The sequence below is a fragment of the Arachis hypogaea genome, chromosome 5 (assembly GCF_003086295.3).
Source record: "Arachis hypogaea cultivar Tifrunner chromosome 5, arahy.Tifrunner.gnm2.J5K5, whole genome shotgun sequence".
NCBI classification, from domain to species: domain Eukaryota; kingdom Viridiplantae; phylum Streptophyta; class Magnoliopsida; order Fabales; family Fabaceae; genus Arachis; species Arachis hypogaea.
Window position 1 is genome coordinate 26,588,774 of NC_092040.1, and position 20,397 is coordinate 26,609,170.

The following is a 20,397-nucleotide window of genomic DNA, read 5'->3' on the forward strand; positions in this document are numbered from 1 at the left end:
CAGCAGTCGCCCTCCATTTAACAAAGGTAGATCCTTCTTGGATGGACCTAATCACTGACTTCTTGGAAAGCAGTAAGCTCCCCGAAGACGAGAAGTCGGGAAGAGCATTAAGAAGGGAGGCAGCCAAGTATGCAATTATACAAGGCCAGTTGTTTAAGAAGGGACTCAGCCAACGCTTGCTGAAGTGCCTGCATCCTGACCAAACGGACTATGTGCTCAAGGAGGTCCATGAAGGATGTTGCGGTCACCACATTGGCGGCAAAGCCCTAGCAAGAAAGCTCATCAGAGCCGGCTACTACTGGCCGTCGATGATGACGGATTCTAAAGACTTCATGAGAAAATGCATCAAGTGCCAGGAGAACGCCAATTTTCACAAGGCGCTAGCAATCGAACTAAGTCTGTTGACGTCTTCCCGACCTTTTTCGCACTGGGGAGTCAACCTCTTAGGACCCTTCCCAGTCGGTCCAGGGTAAGTCAAGTACTTAATAGTTGCTATTGACTATTATACCAAGTAGATAGAGGCCGAGCCACTCGCTAGCATATCCTCGTCTAATTGTCGGAAGTTTATGTGGAAGCAAGTAGTAATTCGGTTCGGTATCCCTGAGGTCGTTATCTCCAATAACGGGACGCAATTTACCGATAAGAAGTTCGGAGAGTTCCTCGCTGGTTTGGGTATAAAGCAAAAATTCTCATCCGTGGAACACCCTCAAACCAATGGCCAGGTCGAGGCCGCGAATAAGATCATCCTGCTAGGCCTCAAAAAATGACTTGATAAGAAGAAGGGGACATGGGCTGACGAGCTTGCTTCAGTCCTCTGGTTGTATCGCACAACTCAGCAATCATCTACGGGGGAGACACCATTTCACTTGACATACGGAGTGGACGCAATGATACTTGTAGAAGTCGGCGAACCGAGCCTGCGGCTACTCTTGGGAGAAGTTGAAGAAGCTGTGAAAAAAGACCTAATAGATGAGGTTAGAGAAATGGCCCATTTGTCGGAAGCGACGCTAAAGCAAAGAATGGCCTTGCGCTACAACACCAAAGTGCTCAGGAGAGAATTTGAACAAAATGACCTGGTTTTGCGGCGCAACGACATTGGACTACCGAGTCAAGGGGAAAGTAAGCTGGCGGCGAACTGGGAGGGCCCGTACAGGGTAAAAGAAGTGGTCGGCAGGGGCGCCTACAAGTTGGAAAGACTTGACGACAATGAAGTCCCGAGAACGTGGAATGCGGGTAACTTAAGAAGATTTATTCTTAGACCAAGTGCGCCGAATAGGCGACCTGCCAAGCTCAGTAAGACCCAAGTTGCTTTATGATTAAATAATTTACTTTTGTCAAATACTTATTATCGCTATAGGTCTAATCAACTGCCAATTAATGTTCACTTGTGATTAAATTCACTTTTTCCCTTTATATTCCATGTTAACGAATTTCTTATGATAAGTGATAAATACGGAGACAGCACAGTAACTCGGGACTGATCACCCCTGGGAACCACCCAAATTAACACCATAATAAGCGGCTATAGCAACAATAAAGCCACGACTTGGCCTCGTCAAGTTACCAACGCAACGGTAAATAAACACAAGTGACAAGCCAATACCAACAAAACGGTAACAAAATAGAGCAAAAGTGCATTGCCGACTAAGCAGGGAACAAAAAATAATCATAAGCCGACCAAGCGGCTACCGTATTCAAAACTACAAGGCTCAACATGTAAAATGACAAAGTTCACGGAACTACACGACAAAGTTCAAAAAACCATAAAATTACAAAATTTATACAAGAGTACAAAGATCACTTCTTCGGCATATTGACAATTTTACCATCCCTAATGGTCTTAAAGACCCCAATCGCCGATGTGTCGAAGTCAGGAGCCACGAGCTTCACTTGGGCTTTAAGAGCCTCTTCAGTCATCAATATGGCTCTTTTCCCTTGCTTCACGGTTTCTTTGTACTTCTTCTTAAATTCAGCTGCCTCAGTTTGAGCAGCCTTAGCCGATGAGGCGGCCTCGTCGCGTTCCTTCTCCAATGCAGCCACCCGACCCTGAGCAGCATTGAGTTGACCCTCCAAAGCCAGCTCTCGTTCGGTTAGCCAGAAAACGACTGCATAAGAAGTCTTCAATTTGTCCTCGGCAGCCTTGAGCTTCTTATCTGCGCTGGACAGCGGCTCCCGTAGTGATTCAACTTCCACTTTAAATTTATTATTGGCTTGAACAGAAGGCTCGAGTTTCTTCTGAACAGACTGCATCCTCGCTAGAGCAAACTCTGCCTTCCTCGCTATGGCTGCCTCGCAAAGAAGAGTTCGGTACATCCACCTTGTTTGTGAAGGAAGATCCCCACCATGGAAGAAGTCCTCCATGCCGGAAAGCAGTTGGGTATCATTAAAGTTCCCGGTATCAAAGTTTCTCTCCATCACAGTGAGGGCTCCTTCGGGGCTAGAGGACGACCTCTTCCTCTTCGGGTTGCTCACAACAACCACGTCATCCTCCTCAAAGTGTGGTTGAGAGGTCGAGCCCTCGCCACTACTGACAACTTCACCTTGGGTAGGAGAGGCATGCACCTCGGCAGCATTATGAGGCAACACCTCGACAGCATGGGGGGAAGGCACCGCCCGGTTCTTGTTATTTTCGGGAGGGGCCTCCCGGTTCTCATTGGCCGGCTCTTCGTCGCTATCGCCAGCCAGAAAGGTGTTGTATAAAGCGTCAAGTCCTGTCACCTCGGCAGACATTCCCACTACAACAAAATGACGAAACCTGTTAGTCGTGAAATCGGCATAGCAAATTAAAGCAACAGTAGCACAAGAAACTCAAAGCCACTCACAAATATAATTTCTAGCGACGTCCTGATTACCCATGAGGAGGTGGGGGTTCATATAATTTTTTGAAAAGATGGCTAGCAACACGTCGACAATTTTCTTCTTTTGGGGAGACAACCCCTTATAGGTCACTTTAGTGAAGGCGTTGGCCCCCACCCCGAAACTCCAATAGGTCGGGATGCGCCGTTGCCCTTCCAACGTCAGCCAAAAGGGATGCCGACCTTTAGCGGGACGAACCTTGAAGTATTTGTTTTTGAATCCATGGTATGAATCCTCGAACAAACCAAAGATCCACCGACCTTGAGTAGATCGAAAAGACATAAACCCATTTTTGGCCTTCCCTTCCTTGGAAGGGTTCGTTAGGGTGAAAAGATAAAGGAAAACCTCCACAGAGACTGGCAGGTCTAGATACTCACACACCATCTCGTAACAGTGGATGGAAGCCCAACTGTTCGGATGTAATTGAGACGGCGCTACGTCGCACCTATTGAGCAACCTTATCTGGAAGAGGGAGAAGGGGATGCGAACCCCCAACTGGGTAAACATTGCCTTATAGAACCAAATCAAATCGGCAACCCGGGGGAAGTGTAGGTTAAGCTCATATATCCGCTCGTGAGAAACGGGGACGTAGACCACATAGTTGGGTTCCTCGTCGGTCCCACCACACAGATACTCGGCTTGTCAGAACTCTGAGCTCCTCTTTGCCCATTTGGTTGGGGGAGTCTTTTACGTCCGAGGTTACCCAGGCGTACCGATCGTAGGCCGCTCTCGCGACGGGAACCCGAGCAACAGGGCGTTGGTACCACTCAGTTAGTCTAAGTGACCAGGAGATCGGAGCTAGCCCAGAAACTACATCTTGCCTGCTTTATGACTACAATCAAACAAGGAGCAAAATCTATCGCCAAAGTAAATCCTAATGGAATGGTAACCCCCTAACACGCCTATCTAAATGCTAATAACGCTCGATATACAGAAGCAGCATGCACACAGAAGCAAAGCAAGGAAACGAATGGCATAATAGCAAGGTAAACCCGCAGGGATTAAAAGACAAGAAATAAAGCTTACCAAAACGATTGTATTGATCTGGAGAAGTAGGAAGAACTAATGCAATCAACCCAAGGAATGGCAACAGGAAAGGGGAGAATGTAGAAAGCAAATGCAGAGAGAGTAGGATGATGGTAAGGGGATAAGAAACACAACTGAATGGGGAACTAAGAAACTGACTCAAGAAGCGCGAAAGGCAAGGGTAAAATGGTCTTTACTCGTGGGGTTTTGAAATAACCCACTATAAGCATTAATGGTCTGCGCGAAAAAGCGAGGCGTCAAACGACACACCCCCGCATCGAAGACGCTCACGGCCGTAGAGAGTGCGTCCCGAGCATGAGTAACCGGCAAAGCGGCGACACACCCACAATAAAGTTAAACGCGCCAACTACGGCGCTCACGGCTATAGCTGGCGCGTTGGGGGCACTGTTACGGCTCAGCCCAGCTAGCACCTAGGCCGACCCGGCCCACAGGCTACCCGATCTTCTTGGTCGGGTTCACGCACCTGACTCGACCGGTCCGCAACCCGGACACACCTTCACTACTAGCTGTGTGACAGCTGTGAGGAAGGAAGCTTCTAGGAAGGAGGCCTCCTCCTATAGGGTCCGTCCTACTGACAGGGTATTTAAGGAGAGGGTCCTACCCCTCCCCCAAGGTACGTTACTCTACCCTCAGCCCTCACATCACTTATACACGTTATTGACTTGAGCGTTGGAGTGTTATTGCAGGTGACACCTCCCTCTCCACTTAAAGTGCTCGGAAGTTCGGCTGCTCTTTCGTTCACACCACCAGCTAAAGACAGGCGGGGAACCCACCTCTCCATTTTGAGATCTCTACGAATAGTTCGCTACCCGACTTACCGCACATTAATAAATTAATTATTGACTTGTTGAATTAGAGAATACTGTGGACAAAAAAAAAATAAAATAAATAAGGTATAATAAAAAATTCAGGATCACTTATTGTTTGAAGAATTATTCAAACATTCAATCGTAGAGGAGACATAGGGTTTGAAATTGATAAAAGTGTATGTTCCACTGTATTAATATCACATTATATCAAAGACATCTAATTTAAATGGATCATTTATTTAATTTTATCATTTTTTAACAAACTAATAACCTTAGAAAAGAACATGAAGTGACGACACGTAGCAGTATACAACTGGGTTGTATATTGATGTAAATAGATAGTTGTAAGTAAATAGATTTATCTATGTTTTTAATAATCAACTTACATGTCTAGAGAGCGGAGTTCTAGAGACTAGAATGACTGACATTTGGTTTTTTCATGTTTTTGGACGGCACATTTTGTTTGTATTTTTATTTTTTTTGTTTTTTTGTTTTTTAATTTTGTAAAAAAAAAATAAAAAAATAAACCAGAAAATAGAATTTTATTATTTTTATTTTTAAAATTTTAAAAATAAAAAATACTGAAAATAAAAATAAAAAATAAAAATGCAAATCAAAGGCACCTTTGTATTAGTTGTTTTTTTTTAGTTGCCCACGGTATCTCCCGCTGGGCAATGGATTGCTGCATGCACAAGACGGGATTCGAACCCCGACACTTAGTTAAGCGGACGAGTGAGCTGACCACTCGCCCAACCCAAGTTGGTTTATATTAGTTGTTTTATTGGAAACGTTCAATACTACAAAACGGGCTTTTTATCCAAAAATTGTTTGGTAGATTGGCCTGGACCTAGCGTTATGGCATCAATTGGGCTTGAAAATTCTTTAGAAAAGCGTTTACTGGCCTCAAATATATAGCCATCTTGAGCCTTAAAAACAATTTCCCCATTGATTTTAAGGGTTACAAACATAGACCAAAAACATAAACAGTTACAAACAAAAATTATATCACTCACAGTCTCTGCCATATCAAAAAAAAAAAAACACTCCTCTTCCGTCAGCCAAGAGAGTCCATCCCCAATCACAAACTCCGATTCATTAACACCACAATCCTAACTCATAAATCAAAATGCGTTCTCTCCAAAAAAAAAAAAACCCCATAAAATTGCGTCTGAGTGTTCTGACAAAAAAAAAAAAAAAAGGCGCTTGAGAGTTTATCAAACAACAATGACAATAATAATAATAATAATAATAATAATAATAAATAAATAAATAAATAAATAAATAAATAAAAGATTATTCATTCAGTCAAAGTTTCTTATTTGCATAATCATAATCATTTGTCTTGTATCGTTTACAAATTATAAATGTAAATGTGTAATAAATCCTACAAAGATAACTTCAAAGTCACAATTGACAAAAAGATGTTAAAAGAGAGAACATGACATTAACTATATCTTCTTTTTCTCTCACTATCTGTTAGACCTAATTTCATCATCATCCATCTATATAAAAACTTGGAAATAAATCTTGCAAATATATATTATGTTCACCACACCACCAACAATAACTACTACTACTCCTCACAAGTCACAAATCCCACACCAAACAAATACAATTTTTAAAAAAAATCACAAAATAGCCAAATTGCTAATCAAAATCACCCCTTTGTGAAAAGTCGAAGAACCAAACACGTTCGTTATTAATACAGCCCAACAGTCTTGCCCTAATTTTTCATCTCAAATTATAGATAAAACGATTAACCGCTAACAGGCGGTAAACACAGGAATTGGTAACCGGATAAAGAAGGTCAAATATTACTACCGCCACACCCCTTATGTTTTCTTTTTATTTTTTTCCCCGTGTTTTTTCTTTTATATATATCACATTGTGAACTTCTATTTGTTTGGTTTCTATTTTCTTCGTTCTCTCGTTTATTTTCTTTTCTCTTCTCTCAGTTCTGTTTGTTTGCCCAGAAAATCTTAAGAGAGAAAATAAAATTCTCTACTTCGAATTTCAAACTCTGAGGAAACACTGCTCAACAAAAGCCTTCGTTTTTTCTATTAGCCTTCTCCAACGTAACAAGTTTGCTTCTCGAAGAATCACCGAGGCTCAGGAGAAGCATTCATTCGCTCAAAGCTTTTCCGATATTTATCTTCTTTTATTTTTTTTTCGATTTTTTCTATCTGCTGCTTCGAGACTCGACGATCACTGTGTAAATTCTCTGCTTCCTCCGTTTGAATTCGTCGCTTACGTTGCTTTGCATTGAAGTTAATGCGAATTTTCGCTTTTTCTGATTCCTTTTCTATTCTATTGTAGGATTTTGCTCCTCCTTGGTGATCTCTTCGGGAAGGTTGGAATTCTCTTGCTCCAACGTTAATCCGCAGATCTGCGGTGTTTGCTCGAATGAGAAGCTCAGGGTTGAAGGATTTTGAATTGTAATCGAAGTTTCAAGAAGCATGATTTGGTGCTGATTGCTGAAGAGACTGTGCTCTTGTGTTTGGGTGTTTTTTCAATTTCATGGTTTATTGAATAGGAATGAAGAGGTCTAGGGACGATATTTTCGCGAGTCCTCAACTTAAACGGCCTATAGTGTCTTCTCGAGGAGAAGCGTAAGTTGTTGGTTGTTGGTTTTCGTTCTCATCTTCAACTTTTCCTGTGTTTTGAACTGTACTTGTGCTTTTGTTTGTGCTTTGATCAAGTAATTGCATCTTCGACTTAGTAATGGAGCTTCTCGAGTTTTTACTGCGGTGAAAAGTTTTACTAGTGCCCTCGTGTGTAACCCGGGAAGTCTAGATGATCAATCTTTAGCAAAGCTGTCTCTTTTTTGGTAAATTTTTTGGGTTTTGATGTTTTGACCTAATAAAATGAGATCGGATATTTGTTATCTGCAATCCTGAGTAAATTCTTCTTTTAATGGGTAAATTTGTATTTTTTATGGAAAAAAAATTACTTTCAATTTCTTAAGGTTTTGATTATCATGTATGATCATGTGCTAGAAATTGGGAATACTGTGTCGTTGGTTTATCAATTGTCTAATTGTATTTTGGAATATTTTCGAACGAAGGTCCGGGCAACCCCAGATGATGAATGGAGGTGCTGTTATTCAGAAGCTAACTACAAATGATGCATTGGCATATCTCAAGGCAGTGAAGGATATATTTCAGGATAAGAGGGACAAGTATGATGACTTTTTGGAAGTCATGAAAGATTTTAAGGCTCAAAGGTTTGATCATGTCGTACCACATTGTTGGCATGCTGCTCCGAATGTCTTTTTGTATTATATTGGGGGAGGGGGATACTGTTTTTGCCAGTGGAAACTGACTTGTGTCTGCTTTTGATACTTGTAGAGTTGATACTGCAGGCGTGATAGCAAGGGTTAAACAGCTCTTTAAAGGGCACAGAGACTTGCTTTTGGGATTCAACACCTTCTTGCCAAGGGGTTATGAAATCACACTTCCACTGGAGGATGAACAACCTGCCCCAAAGAAGCCTGTTGAATTTGAAGAAGCGATTAATTTTGTGAACAAAATTAAGGTAAAACGTTCTTGGGCCTGATTGGTTTTCTAATACAGACTCAGTTTCAATACAGAATGGCAGTTCTAGTTGAATCTAATTCATCATTTTCATTCAGACCCGGTTTCAAGGTGATGATCGTGTTTACAAGTCATTTCTGGACATATTAAATATGTACAGGAAGGAAAGCAAGTCTATAACAGATGTCTACCAGGAGGTTTGTTTTGTCTATGCATGTGTTATTATGTTATAGCTAGGAAAATTGTTATATTTGTCTTTCTATCATTTATATTAGTCTTAATATTTCGTTCGATGTTCATTTCAATCATATTTTGGACTTCTTCAGGTTGCTGCACTTTTCCAAGAGCATCCGGATCTTCTTGATGAGTTTACTCATTTTCTCCCGGACACTTCCTCAGCAGCCTCTGCTCATTATATTTCTGCTAGAAATTCTATGCTTCGTGATAGGAGCTCTGCAATGCCAACTGTACGGCAAATGCATGTTGAGAAGGTTATCTCCATATTTTTCTGTCCCTCTTGGTAGTATAAAATGAGATGCTAAGTCAAGGTGCCTGGAGGTTTCAGCACCTTTTGGTGGCTGCATTATTGCCCCTTCCATGAGATGCATACTTCTAGTGTATTATTGTTCAGGCAACATACCTGTAGCACTTAATGATAGCTGTAGAAAGTTAAAAAAATCCATCCCTCTAACTTGCTATGATGTTACATTGGGTAAAATATTATGTTGTTGAGAAGTAACTATTTCTGGGTCATAAGGAATTTTACGGCTAGCAGTTTAGGGTTTTGTAAATTGAACATTGCAGTTGTTTACTTTTTCTTAGGATGTTATGCTGACGTAGTTATAAGTCTTTGGCTGATCTTTCTCCAAGGGATTAAAACCCTGAAGCCAAGTAGCCTTTTGTCTTTTACTATCTTGGTGACTCTGGTCCCACTGATTGCATGTTTGGTTATCAAGCTTACATTCTACTTATCTTGTGTGCCAGAGAGAAAGGACTATGACCTCACATGGTGATCGTGACCTCAGTGTTGACCGTCCTGACCCTGATAATGACAGAGGTTTGATGAGGGCAGAAAAGGATCAGAGGAGACGTCTAGAGAAGGATAAGGAACGCAGAGAGGAGAGAGATAGGAGAGAACGTGACAGAGATGATAGAGATTATGAGCATGATGGTGGTCGAGATAGGGAAAGGTTCTCCCATAAACGGAAATCTGATCGTAGGGCTGAAGACTCTGGAGCCGAACCATTGCTCGATGATGAACATATTGGTATGCGCCCTATGCCATCCACTTGTGATGAAAGAAATACTCTTAAAAGTGAGTATGTTGTCATCATTTTGATCCTGAATCTACTGGTTTTTTTGTTATATTTGTTACCTTTTCCAACCAATGCTATGATAACATTATTTAAACAGTGGAAACATATGCTTTTATGTTTGGTTGAAAATAAATAAATTGATAAAATAAGAAAAAGGTGTCAAACGTGAAACTTCATTACAGCAACTAATGCAAAATATTTCTCATCACTATTCTACTGCATATATTGCTAAAGTTTATAAAAAAGAAGAGTATGGTGTCTCTTGTTGATAGGGTTATCTGTATTGAAGAAGTGTTAAATATTTTCCATTTATGAGATGATTTCATAATCCATTGTCCTTGTTATAAGGGAAAAATAAATTTATTTCAACTTCTTGTTTGTCTTCTATCCTTTGTTGCATAAAACTTTTAACATCTTATTTTCCTTTAGCAGTTTTTTACTTATGTCAAATTTCATTATCTCAGGCATGTATAGCCAGGAGCTTGCTTTCTGTGAAAAGGTCAAAGAGAAATTACGAAATCCTGATGACTACCAGGAATTTTTGAAGTGTTTGCATATTTACAGCAGGGAAATAATTACCAGACATGAATTGCAGTCATTGGTATGGCTTATTATTAATTTTTCTTGTCATCCGCTTTACTGATTTCATTGTCGGATTCTATAAATGCATGTCTTTTATTCAATCTTGCTTTGTTGGTTTAGCTGGATGTGGGCATTTACCGTTATTCCCTAAATAAAATATGTTAAAATATGTAAAAAGAAAAGGGATATCCTCCTATAGCATTGGTGCTTAAAATCGAGTTTATTTGCATGCATTCAATTTGGATTATATTTGGCTCAGCCAGAGTTTAGTTTGGGCCAGAATAGCCTATGCCCTATGGAGCCTCTAAGCCAATGCGGCCAATTTCAAGGAATGACGGTGTCAGATAATGAGAATAGGCATTCAGGTAATTTAAGGCAAGATCAATTTCTCAATATGATACTGCCATGTCTTATATTAAGCAATAGATTGAAGGAGGATCATTTTGGATGGTACATTTGGAGGATCTAATGGAATGAAGGACTTAAAGTGTGTTTTCAGAAATATGAAATGGCTAAAATGGGGGTATTGTGTTGGCATACTAGTATGCTTTAAATGCTGCAGAGGCCATCATAATCATACTTGCAGCAAGTATATGGATAAAATCAGAAACCAGAAACAACAGAATAGCCAATTTCCTTTTCATAACGCCAAAGCAGCAGCTTTCTGTACCACCTATTAAAGTGATCATCTTCCCAGTATCATCTTGATCAATAAAGGAAACCACAAGATTTCACCAAGTGTTTGAGCTTGATTGCATGTAACCAAATCACTTTGTTCATTTTATCAAAACAAACAAGAAGATATGAGCAATGCAGATTGCAGACGGAACCATATTTTTCAACCTGTTTGAGATCTTCCTTCCAATTCACATTTGTTCTTCCCTAATAACCTTACCTGTGCGAGAGCTTATGGTAGATAGTCAAGCAATTTTTGCACTCGATGTAAAGGACAATGGTTCAAGTTGCTTTCAGCAAAGCTGGAAAGGATAACTGCCTCCATCAAGGATTCAGAAGATTTGGTGATTTTTGGATTTTGTATTGTCTGTGAGGGGGCACCTGGCACTCTGTACAATTAGAGCTGTGAAGGAAGCAATTACAACAATTACGGCAGGAATAGATGGTCTAGAATAAATTATGTTTCTTCTGAAGTGTGATAATTGGCCAGCAGTATTATGTTTTTGGTCATTTATTCTTGACAAAGTCTGGTGGCATCCCGTTCTAAATTCTTCACAGATGACCCTGCAGCTGAGGCACCATGAACTACTAATCTTTTCAATGCTGATGATGTCATCTTCAATAATTTGATAAATTTTGATTTAGCTGAAATTTTCAATTAAAAAAACTAGAAGTAATAGAATATATATCCTCTTCGCCGGAAAATCTACTACATATAATGTGGTGTTGCGATTGTAGTTAAATAATTTGGTGCAAGAACTTATGTCCTTGAAGTTAATTATACACTTTATCTTGGCCTACTTCCATTATATTTCTTAGTGCTGCCTATAGATCATATTAAATAACATGCTCTGGAATATAATTGCTAACTCATGGTCACTTATTCTTCAAGGTTGGTGATTTACTGGGGAAATATCCAGATCTTATGGAGGGGTTTAATGAATTTTTGATACAATCTGAAAAGAATGGTAATGTTCAAACTAATTTCATATTTCTATGTTGTTACACTTCCAAGATATTTCTAATCAGTTTCTGTGATACAGATGGTGGATTCCTTGCTGGTGTCATGAATAAAAGTATGTAAAATGGCTTGGAATTTTCTGTTATTATGATAGATTCTACTTATTTATTTTGTAATCTGATACCATGTTTAAGTTTCTTAGCTTTGTCTTTTCGCACAAAACTCACCTTTTATTTTGTGTGTGTGTGTATGTGTGTTTTCATCAGAGTCCTTATGGAGTGACGGACAAAGGCCGAAATCTGTGAAGGTTGAAGACAGAGATCGTGATCGAGACCGTTGTAGGGATGATGGCATGAAAGAAAGGGATCGTGAATTCCGAGAAAGGGACAAATCCACTGCCCCCGCCAACAAGGATGTTTCAGGTCCTAAGATGTCCATATATCCCAGCAAGGATAAGTATTTGTCAAAGCCTATAAATGAGCTGGACCTTTCTAACTGTGATCAATGCACTCCGAGCTATCGTCTATTGCCAAAAAATGTATACTTGATTTACTTGTCTCTCGGTTTTATATTACTTGAATGTGATATCTGTGATTCTCTTGCTGATTGCGTTTCATATGTGTTACCTGTGCTTATGCAGTACCCAATACCTGTAGCTAGCCAGAGAACAGAACTTGGTGCAGAAGTATTAAATGATCACTGGGTGTCTGTTACTTCAGGAAGTGAGGATTATTCCTTTAAACATATGCGCAAAAATCAGTATGAAGAGAGCTTGTTCAGATGTGAAGATGACAGGTCAGACTTGCAGTGATGCTTATTTGATTGGTTGTATTTGCATCAAGGTTATCAAATTGTAATTCAGAACTTGAATTGCTAAGGTTAATCATTGAATTGTGAATCATGAACTGTATTGAATTCCAGGATTCAAGGATACATGCAAAATTAATGCCATACCATAAACTTTCATAAGACCAATAACATATAATCATCACTCATCTCCAAAGTTTTCAAAAACACAATCCTCACAAATAGAAGTCTTACAAAGTGCATAAAATCTTAAGAAAGTAACAGTGTAGTTTCTCTCATATAAGCCAAGACAACAAAGAAAAAAGATGCAGATGAAAGGGAGCTGAAAAAACTGATGTCTCTGTTTGAGGAAAGAATGAAAAAACTTTTAAGGTCACTTATGTTTGCCATGTGAAGACATTGTAGAATCCTGCTAGTGGATTTTTTTTTTTTTGCATTTTTGTTCAAACAATCTAGTTTTAACAATATATTGGTTATAACTAAGAAGTTCTAAATGCACTCGGCTGCCTCTGTTTCTTTCCTAAAAATTGGCGTTTGGAGGATTTTTTTTCCCTTTTTTCTTGGGGTATTGGAGCATATTGGGTGATTCGTGATTCTGAATTGCACAATGATAAGCATGTTTGCCATATCATTTTACCTCTTTTTTAAAATGTTTTTGTCAAGTTATCTACCATTGGCACTTATTGATATCATTTTAATCTATGTTTGCAGGTTTGAACTTGATATGTTGCTAGAGTCTGTAAATGCAACTACTAAGCGAGTGGAAGAGCTGTTAGAAAAGGTCAATAATAATATAATCAAAGGAGACAGTCCAATTCGTATTGAGGAGCACTTAACAGGTTAAGGGCTTTTCTGTTCATCAATATATTTTCATATGGCACAGATGCAATATGAGGTAATTTGATGTTTTCCATATTCTGATGGGGACTTTCTTGCATTACTTTCAGCCTTAAATCTTAGGTGCATTGAACGATTATATGGTGACCATGGGCTAGATGTGATGGATGTGTTACGGAAAAATGCATCTCTGGCTTTGCCAGTGATATTAACCCGCTTGAAGCAGAAACAAGATGAATGGGCAAGGTGTCGTGCTGATTTTAATAAAGTCTGGGCTGAAATATATGCCAAAAATTATCATAAATCTCTTGATCACCGTAGCTTCTACTTTAAACAACAGGATACAAAAAGCTTGAGTACTAAAGGTAACAACTTTTCAGTTCATTTACTTCTAGTAATACAGGGCAATGAGGCTTTTAATGTTCAAAAAAATTAGATGATTTTTTTTTTTATATCTTCTATACCTCTATATCTATACTTCTATACTTCTATACTATATATAATGGGAATATGAGAAACGTTGGTGTCCAACTCTTTTCCCCCCTAAATACCCTTCATTAAATATAGTCTATAAAAACATTTTTTTTTTTTGGCTGTATCAAAGACTTAGAGCTTGTTTGGGTGCCATTAAGTTGTTAGGAAAAGTTTTTTATTTTTTTATTTCTTAGTTTGTTTTGAAAAATTTTAATAGTAAAAATAATTTTTTTTTAGAAGCTACAATTTACATTTCTTTTAATAGATATATATATTTTTTTAATATTGTCGTATCCAGAACATAATTATTAGATAAAAAGATATTTTTACACGAAATAGTGAAACATAAAATTACTTTAACTTTTTTAAAAGATCTTTTAAAAAAAGATCACTTGAAAAGAGAGTGTTTTGTAGAAACTCACTCAAACAAGTCCTTAAACCCAAGACCTTTTGGTTAAGTTATAAACAATTCACCATATCGACAAATTCCATTTTTATTATTTTTACATGCATTTAATAAATAAAAGTGTCATAGTTCTCCATTATCTTGTCTACAAGTTTTCTGCACTCTATGCTTCTCCCTCATTTCACATTTATTTGTAGTTTTTCTAAGGTTGGGAATAAAGTCATGCAGAATAACAATGTGTGTAGTCATAGTCATCTGGGTTAATTTTTGACTCATTGATAATAACATCCCATCTAATACAAAACGACGCTTGCCTATCACCTCGCAGAACTAAAATGCTAAATCATTGATGAGCTTATCATGATGCAGGAATTCATTTTGTTCTTCTGACTCATTCCTTTTTCTAATCTTTTTACAGCATTACTGGCCGAAATCAAAGAAATCAGTGAGAAGAAACGCAAAGAAGATGATGTTCTTCTTGCGATTGCTGCTGGAAATAGACGTCCTGTTCTTCCAAACCTTGAGTTTGAGTACACTGATTCTGATATTCATGAAGATCTGTATCAGCTTGTAAAATATTCTTGTGGAGAAATGTGTACAACTGAACAATTGGATAAAGTTATGAAGGTTTGGACAACATTTTTAGAACCCATTCTGTGTGTTCCTTCTCGGCCTCTGGGTGCCGAGGATACAGAAGATGTTGTCAAGGATAAGAATAATTCTGCCAAAAGTGGCACTGCAAGTGTTGCCGAGAGTGAGGGTAGTGCTGGTGCTGGTGCTGGTGCTATTGTAGTGAATCCTAAGCATATTAACACTTCTAGAAATGGGGATGAGTGTATGCCATTAGATCAATCAAATTCTAGCAAAGTATGGCAATCAAATGGTGACAGTGGTGCAAAAGATGATAAATGTCTTGATTCAGACCGCACTCTGCATAAAACTGAAACTTCAGGCACTAATACACAGCATGGTAAAATTAATACTAGTTCATTCACACCTGATGAAATGTCAGGAGTCAATAAGCAAGACCACTCCAGTGAGCGGTTGGTGAATGCTAATGTTTCACCAGCATTAGGAGTGGAGCTAAGTAATGGAAGAACAAGCATGGATAATGCATCAGGTTAGTATCTTTCTTCTGGGATGGTGATTTTTCTCAAGTCTTACTTCATCTTTTATTTTTGATAATGTCATTTGATGTTACACTTTTACATTCTGATAATGAATGGAACTAAGATACAGCCTTTTCCTTGAAGGAATCATTGCCACTAATCCGTCTAGACCTGGTAATATTTCTGGCGAAGGTGGAGTTGATTTACCTTCATCAGAGGTATGGCTCAATCCTTTGTGCTTCTTGTCTTACTCTCAACTTAAAATTTGTTTTTGCTAGCTTCATGTTATGGATCAACTTAAATTTGCTATCAGTATAATAATTTACAGTATCTGATAACAGTTGATGCCAACCTACTGAAACATGATGAAATACTTATAGCATATAATGCGGGTGAAACATCATAACTTTCTTAATAATGTGGCACTTTCTTGTTCACTTATAGCATATAATTATTATGTAAGTTATTTCTTGAATATGTATGTTTGATGTTTGATCGTTCTGTACATTGCAGTTGTTTGCTTTCCTGAAGATAGTGTTAGGGATACCATTTCCTTGCACTTGTGTTCTGGGATTATTCATGATAACGATTGTTTGAAGTTTTGTAATTAATACTTTCTTATTTATTTATTTTCATGACTTAGGGTGGTGATTCTACCAGACCAGGTACATCCACAAATGGGACCATCACAGAAGGGACCGAAGTTCACAGGTACCCAGAAGAATCAGTTCGGCAGTTAAAAAGTGAAAGAGAAGAGGGCGAGTTGTCCCCAAATGGAGACTTTGAAGAGGATAACTTTGCTGTTTATGGAGATACTGGTTTGGATGCAGTCCATAAGGGGAAGGATGGCGGTTCGAGTCAGCAATACCAAAACAGAAATGGAGAACAAGCTTTAGGTGAAGTTAGAGGAGAGAATGATGTTGATGCTGACGATGAAGGTGAGGAAAGTCCACACAGGTCATCTGAGGACAGTGAGAATGCTTCCGAGAATGTTGATGTTTCTGGAAGCGAGTCTGCTGATGGTGAGGAATCTCGAGAAGAGCATGAGGATGGGGAAAATGATAACAAAGCTGAGAGTGAAGGTGAAGCTGAAGGAATGGCTGATGCCCATGATGTTGAAGGAGATGGAACCTCCTTGCCATTTTCAGAGCGCTTCCTATTAACTGTAAAGCCACTGGCGAAGCATGTTCCCCCAGCGTTACACGAGAAAGAAAGGACTTCTCGAATTTTTTATGGAAATGATTCCTTTTACGTCCTGTTTAGACTTCATCAGGTACGAAATTGTCTTTTTATGGAAATAGGTTATTTTTCATTCATTTTTTGTCATGACTTCAAATATGAAGATGTCTACTTCCCATTTTCCCCTCAAGGTTTCTAAACCTATGTTGATGTCATGATGGTTTCTAGTAGTATAAACAACTGCCTATAATTAAATATTGATATAGCAACTTAGCAAGTTTCGTGTTGCTTTTCTGACAGACATTGTATGAGAGGATACAATCAGCAAAGATTAACTCATCATCTGCTGAAAGGAAATGGGGGGCTTCAAATAATACGGGTTCTACTGATCAATACAACAGGTGATATGCTTTGTAAATTTTGCACTCAGTTAAAAATTAAAATACGAGTATATTTGCGGACTAAGGGACTCTTTTATGTGACAGGTTCATGAATGCGCTCTACAATTTGCTGGATGGTTCATCTGATAATACAAAATTCGAGGATGATTGTCGAGCCATTATTGGAACTCAGTCATATCTCTTATTCACTTTAGACAAGCTGATTTATAAGCTTGTTAAACAGGTCAAGCTCATGAATTGCTCTTTCTCTCATCTATTTTGTTCTATTCTAACTTTCTGTCCCTGAAAATTTCTCCTTTTTATTTCAGCTTCAAAATGTTGCCACTGATGAGATGGATAACAAGCTTCTCCAATTATATGCCTATGAGAAATCAAGAAAACCAGGAAGATTTGTTGACGCAGTTTATCATGAAAATGCCCGTGTTCTTCTTCATGAAGAGAACATATACCGAATTGAATATGTAATGATTTTTGTTTTTTCTTTCTTTTTCTACTTGGATTTGCTGCTGAACTAAATTCAAAATATTTTCTGTTCTGTAATCTTATGTATTGGATTGCAGTCACCTGGACTTAAGAAATTGTCTCTTCAACTGATGGACTATGGACATGATAAGCCTGAAGTGACTGCCGTGTCAATGGACCCCAACTTTTCAGGCTATTTGTACAACGAATTTTTTTCTGTTGTCTCTGACAAAAAGGAAAAGTCTGGAATTTTCTTGAAGAGGTATTTGACAAGCCCAAAGAATTGTTTGGTGCCATTCTTGAAGTAATATATTTTTAAACAAAACTTATTTATTTTACTTTATTCATTTCCGTAGGAACAAACGTAGATATGCCTGTGGTGATGACATTTCAAGTGAGGCTGTGGAAGGACTACAAGTTATTAATGGTCTTGAGTGTAAGATATCTTGCAGTTCATCCAAGGTAATAATCGTTCTACTTTTGAATATTGTTCTTATTTTGCACATTCTGTTGGGTTGTGTTTCCAAAGTTCCACTCATACATTTCCTTGGTATCCATTGCATGTTGTCAGGTGTCATATGTTTTAGATACGGAAGATTCTTTGTTCCGGAAGAGAAAGAATAGGGCAAAGTCTTTAACCATTAGTTCGAGAAGAGCACAACGGTTCCACAAATTGTTTTCCCTTGCATGCTGACATCCATTTTCAGCTGGATAAGGTTTGTGATTTCATATTACTAAATGTATTGTGCTAGACCGACACCTTATTCGTTTCCAGATAGATGCATAATCCTCACGTCCATGAGAAAAACCTCCTAGTTGATATCCTTCTCTTAGAGCTATATCATATCTTAATTCAAAATGCTAGTTTTGTTCCGTAAAAGCAAAAGTTTTAGTTGATGTATGAAGTTCAAGCAAACAGATGATCTAATTAATAGTTGCTCTTCGGTTGTCCTTTTAACTAGCAGCTTTCAATCGTTGCCGGCAAAGCCGCGGTACATGACATTACAACATGATGAGAAAAGCAAAATATGATTTACTGAAATTATTTTTCTCGTGTTCTCACGTTCACTATACGAGCAACCCAATAAAACCTTATAGAATGGAAGGCTCAGGTTGGAGCGTAGTGGAGGAGGAGGAGGAGGAGGAGGAGGAGGAGGATTGTAGAATACTGTAATTTGATGGCCGATAACTCAATAATGTAAATAGCGATAATTTGTGATGTAGTACGAACACATTTTTATTCCATTCATCCATAGTGTTTTTTTATAATTTCAATTGCAATTTTTTTAGTGGTTTCCTTTTTGTTCTTAACCATTTTGCTGCTACAACTTTGTAGAGGTTGTTGATTGTGGGAAGAAAATTTATATCTTCATAGGCTTTTGGGTAACTAAGGCTGCGAATTCAGTGTCTTTAGATACAATGTCTATGTCTTATCTTTCGAACATAATTTTGTCTTAGTATTCCTGCCTCAGTGTCATGTGTTTATAAACAAAATTAAGTCTAACAGCCACTATTCATAAATCTGATACAACTCACAGGCCCTACTTTATATATGTGCTTTGAATGTTTATAGTCAACTCTGAAAGTCTTATTATTTGCGACACTGCTGAGGATAGAACGCTTTCTCTTTCCTTCAATTTTTCTTATGCAAACCAGTTATCTGTTGTGCATCGAATGTGAAATTAAGGAGTTAAAACACATTCTAAAAGTAAAATTCAAGAAGATATTAGATTATATTTTTAAACAATATTAAGGTGCAAGTTATTTTAGCAATGTCATAAATCATGTGGCAAAAATTCAGCTATAGTCAAAGGTATATGAAAAAAACACCTACAATACAAACCGATTTTACATAAACTTGAGTGGGACTTAGAGTGTGGAGTTTTTTTTTTTTTTTTTCTCGGAAGACAGTGGTGGTATTTTATTCAACGGAAAAACAAAAATACAATGACCAAAAATAAAAAAAGAGAAATAGAAAAAGGAGGATTTCCAAATATTTACGAACAAGCAAAATTATAAAGAAAAGTAAACACAACGAAGTAAATAGTGCAAAATATTTTACGGTATCATACGTAACGCAAAATAGGTAGTTTTTGGTTTAATTTAAACGATGTCACTAACTCTTCTTTTGAAAATTCCTGAACATGTTCGAAATTTGCTGACACTTTTCATTTTACATATTCTAAGCTATTATTAAAACCAGCCAAGCTTTATAAGAGCTTATCTCTTGAAGTCCACCTTGTAACACTGAGTTCCTCCTTTAAAAGTAGGTTGACATTCTGGTGTTGAATTGCAAATTGGGTAAGTTGTCAAAGTGGATGAAAATCGTTGGAGAATAAAAAGCAGAACACTAAATTTATTATGTAAAATTTTTCATGCAAAGAGCAGAAACTTGTGAGACATTTTTAGCTTTTATGGTTAGCTTCAAATTGGTATCTATTGCATGAAGTTTAGGCAGGATTTAATGCAAGCGTGATAGCAATCTTGTATGTTAATACAACATTATATGTTTTTGCTCTGTTCATCAACCATCTAGTATCTTTATCTTTTTTTTTTCCAAGGTAATAAAGAGGATTTGCTAAGCAATTTGTAAATAAAAAAGGTCTGAGATTAATGCTTAGTTCTACTGTTTATTTGACAGAAACATGTCTTTTACTCATAACAAATGGTTACTATCTGATAGCAATATCACAGATGGTGGAACATTAAAGGAGTAGCGAAGAGAAAGTCATGGTTCAATGAAGGTTCAGATATCGCTAAAACTTGCCTTCCAACCAACGTCTTTCTCTACAACTCGTTTTCCTTTAAAAATACTTTACCAATTCAAGAAGACAAGGTTCCTACTGCAGCATTATTTACCCAAAAAAGCCTGACATTTTTTAAGCCCGCCTCCTTTGTTAGGCTTAGATATCTTATCACAGCTAATCCACACCATTCACTTTT

The 20,397-nt window shown here is 38.0% G+C and overlaps 1 protein-coding gene across 6 annotated transcripts; it reads left to right on the top strand.

Annotated features, from left to right (window-relative positions):
• Window positions 1-6,281: 6,281 nt before the first annotated feature.
• On the top strand, window positions 6,282-18,841 carry LOC112801015 (paired amphipathic helix protein Sin3-like 4). Of its 6 annotated transcripts, none has more exons than XM_025843512.3 (24): window positions 6,282-6,924; window positions 7,029-7,321; window positions 7,777-7,935; window positions 8,060-8,246; window positions 8,344-8,442; window positions 8,572-8,736; window positions 9,230-9,560; window positions 10,026-10,162; window positions 11,711-11,786; window positions 11,862-11,894; window positions 12,046-12,317; window positions 12,420-12,574; window positions 13,298-13,425; window positions 13,534-13,788; window positions 14,722-15,423; window positions 15,557-15,630; window positions 16,056-16,685; window positions 16,892-16,992; window positions 17,077-17,215; window positions 17,301-17,453; window positions 17,553-17,716; window positions 17,811-17,916; window positions 18,026-18,170; window positions 18,417-18,841. In XM_025843512.3, exons 2-23 carry the CDS (start codon window positions 7,248-7,250, stop codon window positions 18,146-18,148), a joined length of 4,263 nt encoding a protein of 1,420 aa, XP_025699297.1. In that variant the 5' UTR covers window positions 6,282-6,924; window positions 7,029-7,247; the 3' UTR covers window positions 18,149-18,170; window positions 18,417-18,841. The 6 variants fall into 6 exon arrangements, with proteins under 6 accessions (XP_025699297.1, XP_025699295.1, XP_072093029.1 ...); XM_025843510.3 differs by having other exon boundaries at window positions 18,420-18,841; XM_072236928.1 differs by having other exon boundaries at window positions 9,230-9,512.
• The last annotated feature ends 1,556 nt before the right edge of the window (window positions 18,842-20,397 follow it).